We start from the raw sequence: 22,853 nt of genomic DNA, 5'->3' as shown, positions 1-22,853 counted from the left end.
GTTTACTAACATAACATAACATAATATATTATTTTCTTTGTGGGAGCTGGGCTTGTGTCACACACATGGCAAAGCAGCACACTATCCTAGTTAGCTATTTTCCAGGCCACTAAAATATTGTTAAAGATTTATTTATTTATTAGCTGATGAGAGAGGAGGCATAAAGAGAAGCAGAGCGTTACTGTAGCACTTGGGGCTTCAAGTCTGAGAATCCAATGCCTTATGAATGCATCACCTCTCCAGACTGTATCTTGTTGTTTTTTTTTAAATGTATTCATTTAATTATGGGGGAGAACCAGAGCAGCACTCTGGTCCATGCAGTGCAGAGGATCGAATGTGGAACCTCCAGCTTGCAAGTCTTCTGTTCTGCCCCTGTGTCACCTGCCCGGCTGTCATTTTGTGTTGTGTTTTGACATGCAAACAAATGAAGTCAACCACTGTGTTTTTATTGTTTGTTCTGTATATAACATCTAAACTTTGAGCTGCTGTTAGAAAGACTTTCCTTGGATAGGAAGTCTTTCAGTTTTCTTTTGGTATTTATATGGTTTCAGGTATTACTTTTCGAGCCAATAGTCTATTTGGATTTTGTTCTTGTGGGTACTATAGGCACACACTTTACCCCCACCCCAAGTAAATGTTCAGTTATCACAAACTCATGTTATTATTTTTAAATAATTTTATCACAAACCTATTTTATTTATTATTTCTTTAGTTTTTTAAATATTTTATTTCATTTTTCCCTTTTGTTGCTCTTGTTTTGTTTTTCATTGTTGTTGTAGTTATTGTTGCTATTATTGATATCATCATTGTTGGATAGGACAAAGAAATGGAGAGAGGATGGGAAAACAGAGAGGGGAAGAGAAAAATAGACACCTGCAGACCTGCTTCACCGCCTGTGAAGCGACTCCCCTGCAGGTGGGGAGCCAGGGGCTCAAACTGGGATCCTTATGCCGGGTCCTTGCACTTTGTGCACTTAACCCACTGTGCCCAGCCCCCCACAAACTTATTTTTAAAAAACATTTACTTATAATTGGTTAGAGACAGAAAGAAATGGACAGGGAAGGGGGAGATAGAGAGGGAGAGAGACAGAGAGACACCTGCAGCCCTGCTTCACCGCTTATCCCCTGCAGGTGGGGACCAGGATCTTGAACCCAGGTCCTTGTGCACTGGACCGGGAGTGCTTAAACCAGGTGCACTACCGCCCGGTCCCCTTACAAACCTATTTTTAAAAATGTCCACGTCATGGTTCGGGAGGTGATGCAGTGGATATAGTATTGGGCTCTCAAGCAGGAGGCCCTGAGTTCAATCCCTGACAGCACATGTGCCAGAGTGATGTCTGGTTCTTTCTCTCCTAACTTTTTGTTAATAAATAAATAAATAAAATCCTTTAAAAAAGAATTTTAAAAATGTCCATCTCTGCCCTAGTCATTCGAAATGTCACCTTTGTCCCAGATTCTGTTTCTTTTATCTGTTCCCAATGCTTGGGTTGCCTATGTCAGCTCTTAGCAACCATTCAACCACTCAGCTGTTGTCTACCTCTGGATTTGCCTAGTCTGCATATTTCCTACAAATGAGTCATGCATTAGGTAGCCTTCTGTGATTCACTTCTTTCCGTAGCTTAATTTTTTGTGCTTCCCACACCCCACACTGAGTTTTCCCATTATTTATTTTTTAAAAAGCATTTTTAGATATTTTTATTTATTGTTGACTAGAGACAGAGAAATTGAGAGGGAAGGGGGAGAAAGTGAGGGAAAGAGACAGAGAGACACCTGCAGCCCTGCTTCACCATCTGTGAAGCTTACCCCTGCAGGTGGGGACCAGGGGCTTGAACCTGGGTCTTTGCGCACTATAATGTGTGCGCTTAACCAGGGGTGCCACCGCCTGGCCCCATTTATTTATTTTTTTTTACATAGGTGGACAGGGTTATCAGTGCTTCCAGTGGGCTTTTTTCCTTTTTGAAAAAAGATTTCAGATAGAAACAGAGAAGGAAACAGAAGCCATCTGTGGAGCTTCCCATGGTATCATCCATGGCACCCTGTGTGGGCTCAAACTGGTAGCCCCCTGTCCTCCTGACACCCTTAGCAGAATAAATTTCAAGCTCTATCCATGCTTTAGTACTTCTTTCCTTGTTTGTTAAATTATATTTCATTGTGAAGCTCTGGTGCTTCATAATCATACTGTTACCCACTTGCCAGGTGGTAGAAAGTTGGGTTGTTGCCATGTTTTTGTTTTTGCTATTATGAATGAGCATGGGTGCCTAAACTTTTGTGTGGCCTTCACTTTCATTTCTCTTGCTTGTATATAACCTGGGATTAGAATTTCTGGTTCATATTGTAATTCTCTACCATTTAGAGGAACAATCTACTAGGGACTTGCTACAGCATTTTAGACACTTAAATTATTATTTTTTTTTTAGTTAAAAATATTTTTAGATAGAGACAGACAGCAAAAGTGAGGCCACAGCACCAAAACTTCCTTCCATATGGTGGGAACCAGGATCAAACCTGGGTTGCACACATGGCAAAGCGGTGCACTATCCAGGTGAGCTATTTTACTGGCCTCCATTTAACATTCTGACTGACAGTGAGTAAGTTCTCCACATCACATTATTTTCTGTCTTTTTTTTTTTGCCACTGATGGCAAGTATCTTACACATTTATTAGCCATTTGTACATCTTTGGAGAGCTATTTATTGAGATCCTGTGCCCATTTTATTATTTTACTGTATTTTTTAATTCCTAAACAGAAATTTTCCCCATTGGGAGCTATCAACTCTTTTTATTTATTTATTTTTAGTGTAACTTATTTTTTGATAGAGAAATTGAGAGAGGAGGGGGAGATAGAGAGGAAGAGAGACACACATACACACACATGACTGCTTCACCACTTGTGAGGCTTCCCTCCTGCAGGTGGGGATAAGGGGCTTGAACCCAGGTCTTTGCATACTATAATTTGTACATTCTACCTGGTGCACTGCCACCTAATCCCTCTGCCTATTTCAGATTGAGCCATTTGTCTTTCTAGAGTCGTGAGCAGTCTTTATATTCTAAACCCTTAACAGATATATGAATCACAAATATATTCTCCCATTCTTTTTCCCACCTTCTTGGTGATGTTATTTGTAACATATAATATCCATTTTAATGAGGTCCAAGCTATCTGTTTATTTTTTTATCTCTCATGCTTTTGGTGCCAGATTCAGGAAATCATTGTCCAATTGAAGATCATGTAGATTTGCTCCCTATGCTTCTTCTAAGATGTTGGTAGTTTTAGTTTTCACACTTTAGTCTTAGGATACTATTTTGAGTAAATCTTTACACAGAGACAAGGGGAGTTAATGTCATTTTTTCTTAGTTGGATATCAAATTGTTACAGTACTATTGGCTTAATAAACAAAAACCTTTATTTCATCTTGTGTTCTTATAAAAACAACAAAACAAAAATCTATGGGACACAAATTGGAAATTTTTTCCCTTGGCTCTCACTTCTCTGCCATTGATCTATGTAAATCTGTTTTCAACAGCATGGGATTGTTTTTGATTTGTTTCCAGATGTTTCCCATTAGTATATGAGGATGTTAGTGATTTGTCTGTGTTAAACCTTGCTGACCTCACTTATTCATTCTAGGAAGTATTTTACCCATTCATTGTGATTTTCCGTGTAGAGGAGTGTGCCATCTATACATAGGGACAGATGCAGTTCTCTTTAGTTTTCATTTCTTGTCACATTCCATTAGTGATAGTCACAAATCCTTGGTTGAACTATGGTGGTGAGTACAGAGGCCCTCACATTGTTTCTGACCCCAGAGGGAAACATTCAGTCTTTCACTATTAAGTATAATTGAGTTTCTGCAGCTTTTTCTTCAGTAGAAGACATTCTCTTTCATGCTTAGATTTATGACCATTTTTTTTCTTTCCACAAATGGGTGTTGAACTTATTAAATGTTTATTTTGCATCAATAAAAAAGATCTCATATCTTTTAAATTAATATATGCATGTGAAATCGATTTCCATCCTTTCTTTCAACCTACCTATGCTATTGGTTTTTTTGTTTTGTTTTGTTTTTAATCTAGCCCCACTATCTATTTTAATTGGCATGTTTAAACCATATACTTAAGCAACTGTTGGTAAATTTTGCTCGTCTGTTCTAGCTTAAATGTGCTATTGGATGTTTTGTCTTCTGTTTGCTTCCTTTGCTTTTTTGCTCCTCTTTTTTTCTCATAATTATCTTTGGATTACTAAATATCTTCCATATTTTAAAATTCCTTTATTTGTATTTAGAGTTCTCTATTATGTTGTGGTGTGTGGTTTACTTTATGGTGACTCTAGTGATGACCATTAGTAACATAATCCACAACTTCTTTAATTTAGTCCATGGTCCACATTTTGTCCCTTTGAGTGAAATGCAGAATTCTTGCTGCCATTTCAATCCCTCTAACGTTCCTTTTTGAAAGATTATAGTAGTCCGAATCATTTCTTCCTTACACATTATCAGAATTGAGATGACTCTATAATAGTTTCATCCATCAACACAATGTAAGAAACTCATGCAAAGAGTGTATTATACTCATAGCTATTTATAGCCATAACTATCCTGAATTTCTTTTCTTTATTAAGTTTCTTTTCTGTTATCATTTCCTTTCTATGTAGAGAACTTCCTGTACCATTCTCTAATGGTGGGGTTATTACCAACAACAGCTCTGAGTTTTCCTTCATCTGAGAATGTCTTGATTCCCCCTTCATTCCTAAAGGATATTTTCTTGCCAGATATATAATTTGGAGTTGACAGTTCTTTTCTTTCACCACATGAAAAATGTTATGAGAGACTTCCTTCTGCACCCTCGGTTCCTGAAAAGCAAACCTCCCTACACACACCCAGTTTAATTGATAGGTCTCTGTAAGTAATGTGTCGTTATTGTCTGATCTCAAGATTTCTTTCTGTCTTTTCATTTTCAGTAGTTGAGTTATCAAGCATCTTAGATGAATTTCTTTGGATTTTCCTTCTTTGGGTTTATCTCATATTGTGGAGTTTAGCTTTATGGTTTGGGCCAAATTTGAAAAGTGTCAGCCACCATTTCTTTGGCTAATCTTTTAATATGACTCTCTCTTTTGGGGTGGGGTTTCAATGATACAAATATTGAATCTTTCGTCTTTGCCCCAGAAGTTCCTGAAGGCTTCCTCTTCTCAGTGTCTTGAAATGTCCCCAGTTCACTAATCCTTTCTTCTCTCATTGCCACTCTTTTTTTTTAAAAAAGTCTTTATTTATTATTGGACAGAGACAGAGAAATTGAGAGGAGAAGGTAAGATAAGAGGCAGAGAGACAGAGAAACACCTGCAGCACTGTTCACCATTTGTGGAGCTTGCCCCCTGCAGTTGGGGGCCAAGGGCTTGAACATGGGTCCTTGCACATTGTAATGTATGTGCTTAACCAGGTATGTTACCACCAGACCCCTTGCCACTCTACTATTCAGCTCATTCTGCAAGCGACTTTATTTTAGTTGTATTTTTCAGCTCTATAATTTCCAGTTTTATTTGATAATTCCCATCTCTTCACTAAGATTTTCAATTGTGTTTATTTATTCTGAGACTATCCCCACTTGTTCATTTGTTTTTTTTGTGCTCAAAATTTTGCGACAAGTAATTCTGAATCGTGACCAGTCAGGTGGCTCAGTGGTAGAGTATCAACTCCTTGTACATCAGACTCTGGCTTCAATCCCAGGTGTCACATAGGCACAGCAAGGAGAATTTCATCTTTCCCTCTGCTTCTGGTTCTCACTCTACACAGCAGAAGAAGAACTTGAGCTGGGGAGGTGTGTGTGCCGTAGGACACATACATGGGACACTAGGCTCAACCTCAGACAGTGGAGAAGAAAAGTGTACTGAATCATGTTGATGTTTTCATGTATGGGTCACCTTGAGCCACCCAGTGACCTCACCCCATTTCTCTGCACGAGTGGTTTTTCATTGTGTCCTAGACCTTTTGCATATCACATTAAGAACAATATCCCACCTCTCTGTCCAGTAAGCATCCTCTCCCCCTATAGGGATGTGGTGTGAGGGCTGGGTGGGCAGGCATAACCAATTCCTTTGCATAACCATTATGCTGTCTCTTCCCACCCTGCATGTCAGACTCTTGCTGGGACACTCCCATCACCATGGCAAAAGTAGAAAACTGACTGCCAAGCACTGACATCATTATAGCTTTACCTTTGATAGATGTGGTAAAAGTTTTATAGGCATCCCCACCACCTACTGGCTCTACTGACACTCTTCTGGGGAAAAAATGGGTACTGACCCTAGGCCTGCTACGGACAGGGGACTGACTCTTTTGCTTGGGTCTTTTTGTTGCGGGAGAGAGTATGATATCAGGTCCCTGCTGGGTCTAGCTGACTAAGCCTGAGAGGGCCTGCCTTCCTGCCCAGCTGTTGCCCACTGCTGGTGCACCACTGGCCTCTCCCAACACGTCCCCCCCCCTTGAGTGTCGAGTGGAGCACTGACTTGCTCTGACTCATATGTCCTTGAATTTGATGAATGCTGCTGGTTGTGGGAGTTAAACTCGTCAGACGAACCTCCCTGCTACCTAGGGACTGGAATGTGTTCTGTCTAGTCTATGGTGATTGGCTCTGTTTCCCATCAGGTGCCAGATGGAAGTGAGGTAGCACCCCTTTGGGCCTGGCTAATACCACTTTCACTCTTCTCTTTTCCTGTCTGGAACCACAAGGCAAAAAGGGCTCCTCTGTTGGCTAGAGTAGGACAGGAATTTTCAAAAACATCTTCCACCTTTTACTCTGTGCTTCTCATCTGTTCTTTTTTTTTTTTTTTTTTCTCAGAGAAGTCTTGTAGGTGATTCTAGAATATTTCTTTGCTTGTTCTGTCCTGGCTAGATAGTTAGGATGTGTTTGTTTCTAGTCAGTTTTCTTTTGTTTTCCAATTGCCACCAAGGTTATCCTGGAGCTTAATGCTGGCACTGAAAATCCGCTGCTTGTGGTGACCATTTCTTCATTCCCCCATTTTATTGGGTAGGACAGAGAGAAATTGAGGGGTGGGAGAGAGGAGAGAAACCTACATGCCCGCTTCACCACTCATGAAGTATATAACCCCCAAAGGTGTGGAGCAGGGCTCTCAAACCCAGGTTCTTGTACGTGATATTTGTGCTTAACCAGGTGCGCCACTGCCTGTGCCCCCTCCCTTTTTTAATTTTTAAATGTTTTTATTATATTTATGTATTGGATAGAGACAGCCAGAAATTGAGAGGGTAGGGATAGAGAAACAAAAAGAAAGAGACACTTGTAGCACTGTTCCATATCTTGTGAAACTTCTCTCCAGCAAGTGGGGAGCAGAGCCTTGAACCCAGGACCTAGAATACTGTAGCATGTGCCACCTTTGGTCCCTAGGAGGAGGGAGGTTGCAAAGGTCTGTGATAGTGGAGATAAGAGATGGGAGCCACTCCAGTTGGGAGGCCACCTGTGATTGGCCAGCAAGTCACAGTCAGCATGGTCTCAGCGGTGGATGCCTGGCTGCTGTGGTCCTGGGTGCAGTGATACATGCTGCCTTACGAAAACTTCTTCCCTGTCTTCCCCCAGAATGACTGCTTCCCTATCCCAAGCCATGTAGGGTGGCAGGCCACAGGCCCAGCCTAAATCCTCAGGGGTACAGGCATCTAAGTAAACTAACAATAAGTTTCTATAAACCAGACCTAGAACACTCTGGAGACCCTCTCTGAGGAACCATCAAGAGATTCGGTTAACCAACAGGTGGCAGATGGAGGCATGGAGTTCAGTGTTCTTGCAGACAGTGTAACTGTCCTTTGAATTTTCTGGAACCAAGGGGCACTCAGACTTTCTGGAAGGACAGAGAGGGTCCGTACTGGGAGTGATGGTGATGCAATCCTAAAGAGGACAGGACTTGTCACTTTTTCCATGACACCACTGTTGTCCACCTTCTGCTGTGACTTACAGATTAGAGTGTTAGCATCACAATGGCTGCCACTTAGATCAAAACACTCATCCAAATAATGACCAGGCATGTGCCATGTATGTCTCTTTGCAAGTGTTACTAAATGTTTTAAATGAGATGCAGCTATGGCTGTCATAGCCACTATCATTTCAAGACTGTGAGACGCTGAGATTCCTGCCTTGATGATCTCATGTGAGATGAAAACATCTGCCGTTCATCTTGAGAACTGTCACAGGCTCTGTAAATAATTATTGTGTTTCCTTACCAGTGATCATAATGGGAGGAAATGCTGTATTTCAGCTAGAGGTCAATGAAGATAGGCCTGGGATACCTCCCTCTCCCTCTCTCTCTATCTTTTTAAAAAAAAAATTAGTATTTTTTTTATTGCACCCAGGGTTATCACTGGGGCTCTCTGGCTTCACAATGAATCCACCACTCCCAGGAGCCATTTTTCCTTTCTTTTTTTTCCCCCTCTCCTCTTCTTTATTAGATTAGTATTATCAGAGAGAAACTGAGAGAGGGGAGTGGGAGACCAAGAAAGAAAGTGTGAACCTGCAGACTTACTTCATCACTTGTGAAGAGTCCCCTGCTGCAGGTGGGGACCGGGGCGGGGGAGGCTCAAACCCAGGTTCTTTGTATATGATCACGTGCACTCAGTCATGTGTACCACCACCAGTCTCCAGGTCTAGGATGTCTTTCCCCTTTATGTTCTGGACTCCCTGAGTTCTCTCCCTGAATCCTAGTCTTGAGAAAGGGTCCCTGCTTACGTGATATTGAAGCCAAGTAGGTCTTTGGGGATCCCCTGCCCCCTGATTCCTCAGGTAAGTCAAACTGCTGGCTATGTGACATTTTCTACCAAAGCACAACTCAGGAAGTTGGGGTCCAGTCCTAGCCCTCCTCACTGATAAGCCAGGTGACAGAGACTGAGTTACCAAGCCTCTCTGGACACAGATGAAACGGGGATTATGATGGTGCCCAGCCCCTTGTGTTGCCTTGAGGATGGCATGAGAGAATACTTTTGTGAAATGCTGACCCTCTGCTCGCCCAGAATGACAGTGGGCCACATGACAAGTATCCCTCGGGAAAGGGCCCGAGAACTAGAAGGCTGCATACCCGGTGATCCTTTGGGCCCTTCTTCTTAGTGGTTTCTTCTCTCTGGGGGGGGGATACACAGGGTGAAGAGGGTCTTAGGGTAGTCCAGCTGGTTCCCAAGCCTCTGCTGAAAGTCTTCGGTGACTGCTACAGGGATTTGGGGAGCTGTACTGACCCAAGTTGGTGGTTTGTCATCACCTACAGCAGGAGAAGTCTGGACATCACAGACATGGATCCCCAGGGCAGCACTGTAGCTGGTCAGGAGCGGTGTTCCCCCCAGAGGCCTGCTTGTTCACCATTTCCAGCAGTGTTAACAGGGGGTCGGGCCTCTCCTGCCTCCGCCATGGTGACCAGGGGCTGACCTATGCTGGGGCTGGCAGAAAAATTAAATCGTTATTAGGGGGTCCAGGGTTGAGTGGGAGAGAAAACAAAATGTTCCTTGTAGTCCAAAGCTGATTTCCCCGTCTCTGGCTGTTTACATCCACCCCATTCAGACCAAGCAAAGAACAGGTTTTTCTTGATGAATGTTCTGAGTTATCGATAATTACTTCCATTTCAGCAATTCTGCAATGGGATCTGTTTTCAGATAAGGGGGAAAAATCTCCATTCTCTTTATCTGCAGGGTACACAGTTTCTCACAGAGAATCCAATACTTCTCCGTGCTAGTCACTTTCCATTCACGTCCACCTGTTGTCTCTGAAAGAAGTCTCCAGCGCCTTCTATCCTGGACAGCATGGCAAAGTCACACAGCAAAAAAGTGAGTTGACTGGCAGCATGATTCTGGTAGCATTGCTCCAATCTGAGAGTGGTTTTGGATGATGTTTGCAGAAGTTCTTGATGGCTGTCGAGGTGGGTGGCACTGGAGGGCATGGGTTCAGTCTAGAGGTCACTAGCTCACACTGCCTTCAATAATTAAGTACACTGATAGGTAGTGGATGGTGGGAAGCAGGTGTAGTGGGATCAGGGGGATGGGGGACTTAGCAGCTCTTAGAAGGACAGTAGCTGAGAAGACAGAGCTCTAGCTGGTCCTGGCAAACATTGGATGACCTCTTTTGTGGGCATAGGTTGGAGTGCACCAAGGGGTAGGTAGGCATGTAGCTAAGTTCCCTCTGGCTCTGAGGTGTTCAGAAAGACTTTGGGGGTGGTGTGAAGCTGGGGATCTGACCAAGTTTCCTCTGGTTCTGCGATGCTCAGGGAGACTTTGGGCAGAGCTGAACCTGCCTCAGTAGGATCAACTTTCTCCGATTGGGTTGGTTTCTATGATATGTCGATGGTACGGGCAGTTTGATGTTTTGGAACATTCCATACCTTCTTCCCTCAATGGGGAATGAGAACTATGGGGGTCCCTATGCCAGTAGGTGAGTGGGACTTTTCCTCCCCATAAAAGCCCATTGGCCCTACCTGCTGGGGGAAAGCTCCATGAGTAGTGAAGCAGTCTGCAGGTGTCTGTCTGTCTGTTTTCCTCTCTCTATCTCCATCTCCCCTCTCAAATTCTGTATCTCTATCCAATAATAAAAAATGTATAAACACAAATGTCCATTGGGTGAGTTAATCCCCCTAGTGGTCATTCATGCAGTGAGAACCCACAGGTGACAAGGACTAAGGGCTGGGGACCTTTGGTGCCCAGCTCCTCTCCTTTCCACCCCAAGCCCCGTGCGGTGCGGTGTGGTACGGTGCAACACTGCAAGTCAAGGGAGCTGCTTGGCTCCCTCTCCAGCTGTTGACCCAGCAGCTGTTGCCGCCACACGTGGGTAGCCCTCTCAACATGTCCCTGACGTGTTGCCCGTCTTCCAGCCTCTTTCCTGAAGGTGAGTACAGCATTTAGCGTGGGGACAGGGAGGCTAGCCAGAGACAGTAACATCACTCCTGGCACTGGCTGAGAAGTGGCATGTGGACTGTCAGAAAGTGAGCCTGACCTTCAACTTAGCCCGGGGCTGGGTGTGTCCTTCCCCTCTGCTGCTCTGGGCCCTGATGGAAAAGGGACTTCCTGCCAAGCGCTGGGCACCAGCCCACCTCTTATTGTTCCTCACCAGGCAGGATTCTGAGGCCATCTGAGAGGCTGACATCTGCCTAAGCACCCTTGGCTCACTGTCACCCACTAAACCCTTCTGCAGAGCCTGAAGGTGGTCTGTATGCCTGCCAAGAGGCAGGCTAGCTGTGCCATGGGCTGGGCTGCCATCCTCGTGGGCACAGACCAGGCAGGAAGCAGTCCACATTGCTATGGAACCATAATGCCACTTTCTTCCACCCACCTACCCACTCACCCAGCAGCTGCCCTTCTTATAGGACCCAGGTGGGGACCAGGATAAAGACAGGTCCCCTGGCTGCCTGAGCCTCCACCTGTTCTGAGCACTTTACAAAAGCTGTTCCTCTGCTTCTTCCTAGTCAACCTTGCAGAGGTTCTATGAGTGCAGCCCTACCCCTCAGTGCCCCACCCCACTGCCTAGGGCTGTCATGTGCTCCCCACTCCTGTCTCTTCCCTGCCCCCCATAACCACCATAGTTTTTACTCAGTCTGAGGGTCCTTTCTGTCATGCTTTACCTATGTGTTCACTATGCTGCTTTTCTTTTCTTTCCTTTCTATTTATTAAATTTTTAATAATTATCTATTGCTACTTTAAACTTTACTTTTTAAAATTTTATTTATTTATTATTGGATAGAGACAGAAATTAAGAGGAGAGTGGGCGAGGGAGAGGGAGAGAGGTACCTGAAGCCCCTGCTTCAAGACTTGTGGAGCTACCCTCTTCAAGTGGGGACCAGAGGTTCAAACCTAGGTACTGGTGCTTGGTAATGTGTGCACTCAACTGGGTTCACCACATTCCTCCCCTAGTCCTTTTCCAGACAGTAGTGTCTGCCCAGGTCCCTGACACTCTAGCTTCTGTCTCCGTTTCTGTCCCACTGGAGGCCCCCTTTGCACTGGGTTGTCAGGGGCCATAGAGAGTGGGGTAAAGTCATTCCAAGCTAACACACCATTTTTCTTTCGGCCTTAGTTCCTTTTCAGCTGAATGGGTAGTTCTTTTTGACATCACTAAGTTTGTGTGCCCAGCTCTAGAGCGTTCTGGGCCTCTGTCCCCTACCCAGACCCAAGGTGCCTACCCTGAGAGTGAGGTAGCGGTGGCTTTTGCTGTCACTGAGCTCATTCCCATTTGTTTGGGGCTACATTATTTATTATATACCAGTTTTCACCTCTGAGTGCCTCTAGACCCTATGATTTGAATGGAATCACAGCCATTGTCTTAAAAACTGGTCCCTAAAAAAAAAAAAAAAAAAAACTGGTCCCTGAGTCACTCAAGGAAGATTATGGTGGGGTCTGGGCAGTGGCACACCCAGTTAAACACATACATTACCATGTACAAGGACCTGGGTTCTAGCCCTCACTCCCCACCTATAGGGGAGAAGCTTCACAAGTGGTGAAGCAGGTCTGCAGGTATCTCTATATCTATCTCTGTCTCTATCTCCCCCATCTCTCTCAATTTTTCTTGGTCCTATTAAATAAAAACAGAAAAAAGGGTGGGGAAATGGCCACCAGGAACAGTGGATTCATAGTGTTATCAATGAACCCCAGAAATAACCCTGGTGACAATAAAAGAAAAAGATAAAGATTTCAGTGGGAGCTTTAAAAGAGAGGGAGACTTAACAAACACCTGTAAATGGCTTAAAAATTGCTACTTGGGCTGCAAAGCAGCTTAGCTCTGGCTTCTGGTGGTGCTGGGGATTGAACCTGGGATCTCTGGTGTCCCAGGTATTTATGTCCTTTTGCATAACCATTAGACCTTCACCATTTCCAATTGTTGTTATTATTATCATTATTATTTGCCTAGACATGTTCACTTGCTTCAAATATGTGGGCCATAAACACTGTCATTTCTCCACTGAATCACTTTTGCATGTCTGTCAAATCATTTGGGCATATTTTCTGAGTCTATTTCTGGTTTTTTCAGCTCTTTCTTCATTGGGCTTCCTATATAAATTCTAGAGCATTTTTTTCTATCTCTACAAACTATCTTGCTGAAATTTTGCTAGGAGTTATGTAACTCAGTATCAATGTAGGAAAAAAATTCACATCTCTGCTATGTTGAGGCATCCATTCTGGGAACACAGTACATCCTTCCATTCATTCAGAGCTGGTTCTCTGATTTTTTTTTATCACAAATGGATATTGAAATTTTATCAAATGCTTTTTCTGCATCAAAAATGACCAATAATGTTTCTAGGAGTTTGTTGAGATTATTGTAAATTCACATGCAATTGTGCAAAATGACACAGGTCCCACGTACTTTTTTTAAACAGTGATTTAACATTTTGTTCCATGGGCTGATGTAATAGCGCACTTGGATAGTGTGCTGTTTTATCATGTGTATGACCCAGGTTTAAGCCCAGTCCCCACTAGATTATTAAAGGAAGCTTCGCATTTTGGTCCATACTACCAGAGGGGGGAAAATGTTAGGAGAAGATGACCAAACGGCTCTGGACTCCAACTCCATCAGGACCTAGAGAGAGAAGAAGAAAAAAGGAAGGTCATTCAGAAGTAGTAACAGGTGTAGGTGTGACTTAGGAAGAGAAAGCAGGACCATAGGGAAAAAAATACACACACACACACACACTTTTGTGGCCTTGGAAGACGTACCTACTGCAGTTTCCAATAGAGGGAATGAGGATACAAAACTCTGGTGGTGAGAATGGTGTGGAATTATACACCTGTTATTTCATAATCAATATGAAATCACTAGTGAAAAATTTAAAGAAGGAAGTTTCAATGCTGTGGGATGTCTGACTCCTATTAGAAAATATCACATGCTGACATTTAAGTCATCCATTTTAAGGAATATTTTCATACCCACACGTATTCTTTTTTTTCTTTTTCTTAAATATTTTTATTATTAATGAGAAAGATAGGAAGAGAGAGAGAGAGAGAGAGACAGAACCAGACATCACTCTGTCTGGTACATGTGCTGCCGGGGATTGAACTCAGGCCCTCATGCTTGAGAGTCTAGTTCCTTAGCCACTGTACCACCACTCAGACCACACCTACACTTATTCTTTAGCCAGCTCCACCTGCTGACAACATCTTGTGAAACTGTATTTTGCAGTGTCACACTTGAGCTGTTGACATCGGTCCAGTGGAGGTACAAAGCATTTCCACAATCACATTCACCGCTCATGTCCCTTTATGGACACATTCACGCCCTCACTAACCCACCCCCTCCTTAACCCATGGTAACCACTCATCAGTGCCTTTCAATAGTGTGGCCATTTCAAAATGGTATGCAAATAGGGTCATGCCATATGGAAGATTGGGACATTGCTTCCACACACACTGAAAGCAATTCTCTGCAGATTAATCTAGGCCACTGTATGTATTAATAGCCTTGCCTTTTCTGTTGCTGAATAATATTCCATGGCTTCAGAGGTACCATCTGCTTTAACCGTTGATCCCAGTGAGGATCTCTGGGTTGTCTCTTGTATTTGGCAGCTGTTAGCCTTTGGCAATTTTTACATGAACACGTGTCTTCATTCCTCTGGGATAAATGCCCAGGAGTGAACTTGCTGGGTTACATGGTCGTTGTATGTTTAGTCTTCTTTTAAGAAACTACCAAATGTTTTCTTAGAGTGACTGTGTGGGTTTCCATTCTCCCAAGCAATGTATGGCGGGATGGGATCCAATGTCTCCTGCCGTCACCAGCATGGGGGTCATTTAGCCATTTAGTTATTTTCTAAAGATAAAACTCAGAATATGATTCTGTAGCATTTGGGGCAATCACAGTGTACACACTGACATTGCCTGTAGTACCTAGCCATCTCCATCACCCTGCACGTATCCTCACTAGGTAGTTACTCTCACTCCGCCCAGATCCTGGCAGCTGTCACCTCGCTCCTGCCACTGTCCATTTCTCTTGAAGACACTGGATAGATGTGAATTCATAACACATAAGACCTTTTGTGTCTGGCATCTTTCAAGGAACACACTGCCATCAAGGCTTACTCATATCAGGAAGAGTTTCCCTATTTCTCTCAGTATTTCCTGCTTCTAGCTACTGAGTTCCTAGTGCTGGTTCATTTTGAACTGCGTTTTGCATGTGTGAGGCATTTGGGATCCAGTTTCATTCTCCACTTGTCCTAGGACCATTTGTCAAAGAGATTCATCCTCCTACACCCCCCCCCCCCCCCACTGAATAGACTTTATTGGTCTCGCTGAAGGTTAACCAGCTGCAGATGTATGGATTTCTTCCTCGGCTCTCAAGTCAGTTGTATTGACTTGCCTGTCTGATGTCTGTCCTTACGCCAGCACCAATTATTGTGCTAACTGTAGATAAGCAGTAAGTTTAGAAATCAGAAACTAAATCTTCTAGCTTTGGTATGCTTTCTTTTTAAATGTTTTTATTTATTTGTTATTGAATTGAGACAGAGAAATTGAGAAGAGGGGGGGGTATAGAGAGGGAGAGAGACATCTGCAGCCCAGCTTCACCACTTATGAAGCTTTCCCCCTGCAGTTGGGAACCAGGGACTTGAACCTGGGTCCTTGTTCACTCTAATATGTGTGTTTAATCAGATGCACTATCACCCAGCCCCTTTGGTATGCTTTCTAATTTTTAATTGCCTCCACTCCCTGTGATTTTTTTTTTCTGGATAGAGAGAAGTAGAGAGGGAGGAAGGAGAGAGGGAGGGAGAGACATGCCAGCACTGCTACACCACTCATAAAACTGTCCCTTGCAGATGGGGACTAGGGGCTTGAACCTGGGTCCTTATGCATAGTAACACATGTGTTCAACCTGGTTTTCCACTGCCCAGCCACTTCAGTATTGTTTTGAAACCATCATGATACTGTTATTAGTTAGTAGGTAATGTGTTCTGACCTTTGATTCTAGCACCAGCTTTTTATACCTAGAACAAACTCAACTTGATCACTAAAACTTTTTAAAAAATATTTTTACATTCTCACAAAGCATATCTCTCCCCAACACCAGCTCTTAATTATACAGAATTTGTATTTTTTAATTATTATTATTATTATAGTGTCATCAGGATTATCGCTGGGGCTCAGTGCCTGCACTACGAATCTATGGTCAATTTTTCTTTTTTGTTAATATATAGGACAGAGAGAAATTGAGAGGATAGGAATATAGAGAGAGGGAGAGAAAGACACCTGCAGATCTGCTTTCCTGCTTGTGAAACAGACCCTCTGCAGGTGGGTAGCCAGGTCTTGAACACCCTGGTCCTTGTGCTTGGGAATATGTGCACTTAACTGGGTGTGCCTCCTCCTGGCCCCATAACTAAAACTTTTTTTCTTTTTTATTATTTATATAAGAAAGGAGACATTAATATAGACCAGGTCCCCTGAGATAGAGCATATGTTCACACGTGTGCACTAAAACTTTATTAAGGAATTTTCTATGTACGAGAAGTATTGACCTGCAGATTTGTTTTAATAGTCTTCGTTGTCAGAGTGACACAGTGGGTTGAGAAAAGTTTCCCCTTTTCATTTCCTATGAGAGGTTATGTAGAATTGGTGCTGATTCTTTGAATAATTGGCATAATTATCTAGTGAAATCCTGAGCCTGGGGTTTCACTTTCAGGAGATGTTAAATTATGCACTGAGTAGATTTAATAATTACAAGGCAGTTTACACTATCTTTTTATCATTTCAATATCATCATCTGTTATTTGTGTTCCTTTTCCTTTTGTTTGCTTTGAGCTAATTTTGTTCTTCTTTTCCTTATTCCCTTTAGATAGAAGCTTAGATTGTAGATTGTAGATTTTCCGTCATTTCTGTTGGAAGCATTTAATCCTACATGTCTCCCTTTCTGCATAGCCTTTCATGTGTCCCAGAGATCTTGGTATATGGTTGTTTCATTCATTTTGGCATATATTTTTTAAAAAATTCATTTGGATAATCCTCTTTGACCCTTGATTATTTATTATTATCTGTTATTATTTATTTATCTATTTATTCCCTTTTGCCCTTGTTGGTTTATTGTTGTAGTTATTATTGTTGTTATTGATGTCATTATTGTTGGATAGGACAGAAAGAAATGGAGAAAGGAGGGGAAGACAGAGAGAGGGAGAGGAAGATAGACACCTGCAGACCTGCTTCACTGCTTGTGAAGCGACTCCCCTCCAGGTGGGAAGCCAGGGTCTCAAACCAGGATCCTTACACTGGTCCTTGCACTTTGCACCATCTGCAGGTTTGCTGTGCTACCTCCCAACTCCTGACCCTTGATTTTAAAAAAAATTATTTATTCATGAGTAAGAAGGGAGAGGGAGAGGGAGAGGGAGGGAGGGAGGGAGGGAGAGAGAGAGAGAGAGAGAGAGAGAGAGAGAGAGAACCAGACTTCACTCTGGTACATGTGCTGCTGGGAATTGAACTCAGGACTTTGTGGCTGAGAATCCAATGCTTTATCCACTGCACCACCTCCTGGACCACCTTGATTTTAAGTGTATTGTCTTCTTTCCAGGTATTTCAGAGATTTTTCTATTGTCTTTCTGTTATTGTTTCCTACTTTGCTTTTTTAATAGAGAAAACCCAAATAGTACTTAAATACCTTTAAAATATTTGTGGATTGTTTTATAGTTCATAAAATGCCTATTTTGGCATATTCCTTGGGTGCTTAGAAAAAAAGACACTTCAGATTTCAGATAAGACACTAGTTTTTTTGAGAAATGTTCTACAAATAGCAGTTAGCTCTTATTAGATGATGGTAGTGTTCTTTATTGGCCTAGATTTTTGTACCAGTCATTATATCTGTAGAAAGAAAATGCAATTCTTGGTACAGTCACCCTTTTACCAGTCAGTATGTTGTGCTCCTCACTGTCCTTGATAATTTTCCTTGTTCTGCAGTTGACTTTATTTGATATTACTAGATCCATCCCAGCTATTTTTTCATTAAACTCTGTATGCCAGGTCTTTCTCCAACCTCTGTCAGCCTGCCCACAAAGCTGAGGGGAGCACCCTACCAATAGACAGCGTGTAGTGAGTCATGATTTCTAATCTGCTCTTCAGCCTCTGCCTTTTATAATAGGTATGTTTAGACCATTCTCACTAAATAGGATTATTGACTAGTGAGTGCTGAATGCTGTGGATTCACTCTTAATTTGTTTATTCTACTTCTCTTTCTCTGTTTTTCTTCTCCAGACTTCGTGTGAGTTCCATGTACATTTTTAGACTCCCACTTGATGATTCATGTGAGCCTATCTTTTTGTATGCCATTTCTAGCACTTCTGTGCAATGTGTTATTTACATGACAATGATCTAGTGATCTAAACATTTAGCCAGTCCTTGAAGAGACACTGCCTCCCTTTCCTCCTCTATATCCTCCTTCATTGAAAATATAATCCGGTTAACTGTTCCTTGACATCCCTCAAGAATCAGGTCTGAAACTCTCAGACACAGTTTAGAAAACTTGAGAAGAAAAATCTAGTTATCTTCACTCCTATTTTTTCTCTCTTTCCATTGTTCTTTCCTCTTAGATCTCTAAGATTCTTTTACTATTTCCTTTTTGTTTGAAGAACTACATTTATCTTATTGATAAATCCTTTTAGTTTTCCTATATCTGAGAAAATCTTGACTTTCACTGGGACTCTGGACTGATGCTTTTCATATTTCAGCACTTGAAGAAATTTGATTCCCCACTCTCTTCTGATAAAAGAAAACATACATTCTTTGTTCAAATTGGTTTTTCCCTGTAGGTATGTGGTCATTTCTGTATCACTACTTTCATGATTCTGCTTAACATTTCAGAAAGTTAGATTGTGATAGATTTTTATGTGGATTTAATTATGTTCCTACTGGTATGGATTTGTTCACCTCTTGAATCCCCAGGTTTATGTCTGCTGGCAGAATAAGGGAACGTTTCAGCCATTATTTTGACAGCTTTTTGTATACCACTTCCTTTTATCTCTGAGATTTCAGTGACGTGAACATTAGGTCCTTTGTTACAAACCCATATATTTTATAGAGAAACAAGGTTTTTTTTTTTTTTTCTAATTTGTCTTCTATTATTCAGAATGGGTAATATCTACTCTTGTGATTCTTTCCTCCCAGTCCTTCCATTCTCCTCAAATCTTTCTATTCCATTTGTTTCAATTATATTATTTTCCAGTTCTAGTGTTTCTACCTGGTTCTTTTCTCTATTTCTGATTCTTCAGTGAGACTTTCTTTTTACTTCTTCCATGCATGTTTGTGATTTTTTTTCTTGATGTATTTAAATGGTCGTTGTTTGAGAAACTCGTCAGAGGATCAGGGCGATAGCACCAGTGGCAGTACAACAGTTTCCCATGCATGAGGCACCAGAGGTCCCAGGTTCAATCTCCAAGATCCCTCCATACGCCAGAGTTCAGCAGTGTTCTGGTAAGGGGAGGGAAGGGAAGGGAAGGGAAGAAGGAGAGAAAGAAGAGAATAAAGGAAAACAGTATTTGCCAGATAATTCTGCTATCTGTCATCTCAGTGTCGACATCTATTGACAATCTTTCCCATTCAGCATGGGGGTCTTACTGATTCTGGGTACAATGAGTGATTTCCTATTGAGACCTGGACATTTCAGGCATTATGTTGTAAGAATGAGCCTTATTTATATTTTCTGCTTTTGCTGTCAATACTCTGGCATAGAAGAGAGGATATAATCTTATTCTAGCCATGTAGGCATGGAAGTTCTACCCTCCACTTGGCTTTCACTGACACCAGGGAGGCTGGGCACTACTGCACCTGGAGGTCATTTTTCCCTTTTTGTTGCCCTTGTTGTTTTTATCGTCATTGTTGTTATTATTAATGTTGTCGTTACATAGGACAGAGAGAAATTGAGACAGGAGGGGAAGATGGGGGCGGGGGGGGGAGAAGAGAGACACCTAGGGCTAGAGAGAAGAGCCTTTTGCTGATACTTCTCTCGGTCTCTGTCCATGGTCATTTGGGGTTGCCAGCTCCATTGGGTTCCTGTCTGCCCTTATCAACTCACAGGCCCCCTCTTCTGTCCACCTCTGTTATGCCTGTAATATCGAAGTGGTGGGACAGTTGGCTATGCTGTGGGGACAAAGAAAAAGTCCTCCCCCATTCTTTCAGTGTCTGGGTGTGAATACCCCACAGCCTGACTGTGTACCAATGAGAAATCTGTAGACAAGAGCATTTCCCTGTGACGTGTGGGCCTCAAACTCCTGTTTTCTCTGTGAAAACAAGGCGGAGGTGCCTGATTGTGTGCGTGCCCACACCTGTGTTGGGAAGGACATGCTCTGGGGTATCACAGCCTGCTGGCTTCATTTTTTCTCGAACCCTCTCACACATTAGTTACCTTCTTGTCAGTTCTTTTTTTTTAAATTTTAAAAACTTTTTTATCTTTATTTATTTATTGGATAGAGACAGCCAGAAATCAAGAGGGAAGAGGGTGATAGAGAGGGAGAGAGACAGAGAGACACCGGCAGTCCTGCTTCACCACTCATGAAGCTTTCCTCCTGCAGGTGGGGACCGGGGGCTCGAACCCGGGTCCTTGTGCACTGTAACATGTGCGATCAACTAGGTGCGCCACTACCCGGCCCCTTGTCAGTTCTGAGCAGCTCACTTGGCTGAGGGTAGCAGTGGGGGTGGGAGGTGCTCCTTCCATAGGCATAAGCCCTAGCAGAGCCCACAAGGTTGGGGGGGTGTGTGATGGGAAGGGTGGTGGACTGAAGAGAGGGATAAGGGCAAGGCATGTGGCTGGCTCCACCCCACATTGCCCTTTGGTCTCACCCCGTGTCTGAAAGACAGGTCTGCTTTTTGTCTCCTAATCTCTGTGTCTAGATCTCTTGGGAAGTGCCTTGGAGAATCAAGACTAAAATTATAGGTCAATGGCAAAGTTGACTTGTAGCCCAGAGCTACTTTGCCATGATGGCAAACCAGCAGGAGTCCAGAAAGCTCCAGGGATCAGAATGGGCTGCGAGGGTGGAGGCAAGGGCAGGGGTGCTGATACCTCTGATCTTGCGCACAAAGATGAGTCATTGAATTTTTAGCCACCCCTTGATACCAGGGAACCCCACTCTGACCCAACAAAGAGCCAGAAGCTAAGCTTGCCTGGCCCTGTGGGGGCTCAGGGGGGAACGGTCAGAAAATGCAGCCTAGGGCTCCAGCTGTAGTCACAGGCCAGAGATCTCTGTACTGCCCCCCACCCCCACCATTTTGCTAGAAAGAGAGAAAGGGCCCAAGTGAAACAAGACATAGTGTCCCCTCTTAAGAGAAATCAGGCATGCGGGGATGACAGGTTCTAGATGTATTATGACTGCTGCTTCCTAGTTCCACTGAGAACCGGAATCCAGTGAGGAGAACACAGGAAGGGATCCCATTCACCACTCTGGCCCGCCCTGTGTCCTGTCTAAAGGCTATTTGACAAAGGCCAGCTTTCTTCTCTGAGAACTCAGGCATCCATCTATGTGTCTGCTCTGGAGACCCCAGGATTCCATGTGCTGGCTTGCAGGACTCTAGACATGAGAACACAGCAACAATAGCAGCTGGTCCCCTGGCCCTGGCACCAGGATGGGCTGTGCAGGAATGGCAAATGGCATCATTGAACACAATGACTGTTATCTTGGTGTATTGGCTCCTGGCTCCACAGGGGAGTGGCTTGCTTAATCTCCCAAATGAAGTCCAGAGGAAATGGCTCTTATAGAGTCGCGGGTCTGCTTCCTTCCTGGCGGGAGAAGCGGAGCTCTTGGGCCCTGAGGTAATGCCAGTTCAAGAGCCTAGGCCTGGTTTCTCCCTTCCCAAGGCCAGCCCACTGCTTCTGGGAGCAGGTAAGCACGAAGGAGGGGGTTGTGACTGCAACCTTGCTGCTTCTCTCTTTCCTCCCCATCTGCTGGCATTTTCTAGAAGGTAACCCCCACCTCCATCCCTCCATCCCCATGAACACTCTTTTCTTGAAGCTTTGGAGTTCTCCTATCAGCCTGGTCTCTTTTGCACTCCTTTAAATGCCCATGGACAGAAGGGGGAGGAGACACTTGCAGACTTCAACTTTTCTCTTCATCTGCTCTCCACTCCCCACCTCAACACTCTTTTCACACCCATAAATAACTGCTTTGGCTCCAAGCAGCGTGGATCCCAAAGCTGAAATGTCTCTTCTCTGTTCACCACCTGTGTCCTTGGAGCCACCCATGTCCTAGCTCCACCGCCACTAGGCAGGTTAGTTCTGGGCTTCTGTTTGTGTGTGACCTCCCAACCCTTTGTGTGCCCTGCCCTAAATGTGCCATCACTGCTGTAGCATCATAACTCACCTTTAATCAAGACCGGCTCTTGTCCCACCCTGAGGGAGGAGGCCTTGTCATCATCCCCTCGGCCCTGAGTTTCCAGGCTGCCCTGGGGGACAAGGCTTTGCCCTGTGGATGGGAACTCCCCGCAGAACCTTCAAGTGAGTCCTCCTCCTGGACTCAGAGCCCCCTGCCACCCTTGTCCTTGTGGAAAAGCCACCTGGTCCCTGAAGGAGATGACACGATTGGGGCACGCCACTCCTGACTGGCTTTGGCCTGTGATCTAGGGCAGCTTTTAGTCTGAACACACCAGACCTGGGGACAGAAAGTGACAAGTGGCACGTAGAATGGCCTTAGATTCTCTGGAGAAATCAACACATGACTGTGGAGTTCACAGTGCTGCCAACCGCAGGAGTGCCCGGCTGGACCCAGGCCTTTTTCAAACCCTGGACACCTGTCCCAGAAGAGAGTACACACCTGGGATTCCCCCATCACCTTCTTCTCATTCTCACCACAAATAAATGAGAAAGATCCATGTTTCACACCAAGACCTGGAATTAAGCCATGTGAATCCTAAGGAGAACCTAGAGGGCCCTGGGACTCCCACA

At 43.7% G+C, this 22,853-nt stretch overlaps 1 protein-coding gene across 7 annotated transcripts in view; it reads left to right on the top strand.

The window, feature by feature from the left end:
* The window catches only part of MAMLD1 (mastermind like domain containing 1), a 68,084-nt gene that overhangs the window by 13,998 nt on the left and 31,233 nt on the right, over positions 1 to 22,853 (top strand). For 6 of the 7 annotated variants that reach the window (XM_060183053.1, XM_060183054.1, XM_060183049.1 and 3 more), the window contains one exon: positions 9,671 to 9,805. The exons of the other annotated variant lie outside the window; for it this stretch is intronic. In XM_060183053.1, the coding sequence (XP_060039036.1) occupies positions 9,782 to 9,805 (24 nt within the window). In that variant the 5' untranslated portion in view covers positions 9,671 to 9,781. The remainder of the gene's footprint in view (positions 1 to 9,670; positions 9,806 to 22,853) is intronic. 7 annotated transcript variants of the gene reach the window in all.

This window comes from Erinaceus europaeus, chromosome X (assembly GCF_950295315.1).
Source record: "Erinaceus europaeus chromosome X, mEriEur2.1, whole genome shotgun sequence".
Classification (NCBI taxonomy): domain Eukaryota; kingdom Metazoa; phylum Chordata; class Mammalia; order Eulipotyphla; family Erinaceidae; genus Erinaceus; species Erinaceus europaeus.
The sequence above is the reverse complement of the archived record's forward strand: the minus strand, read 5'-3'. Positions and strand labels throughout refer to the sequence as shown.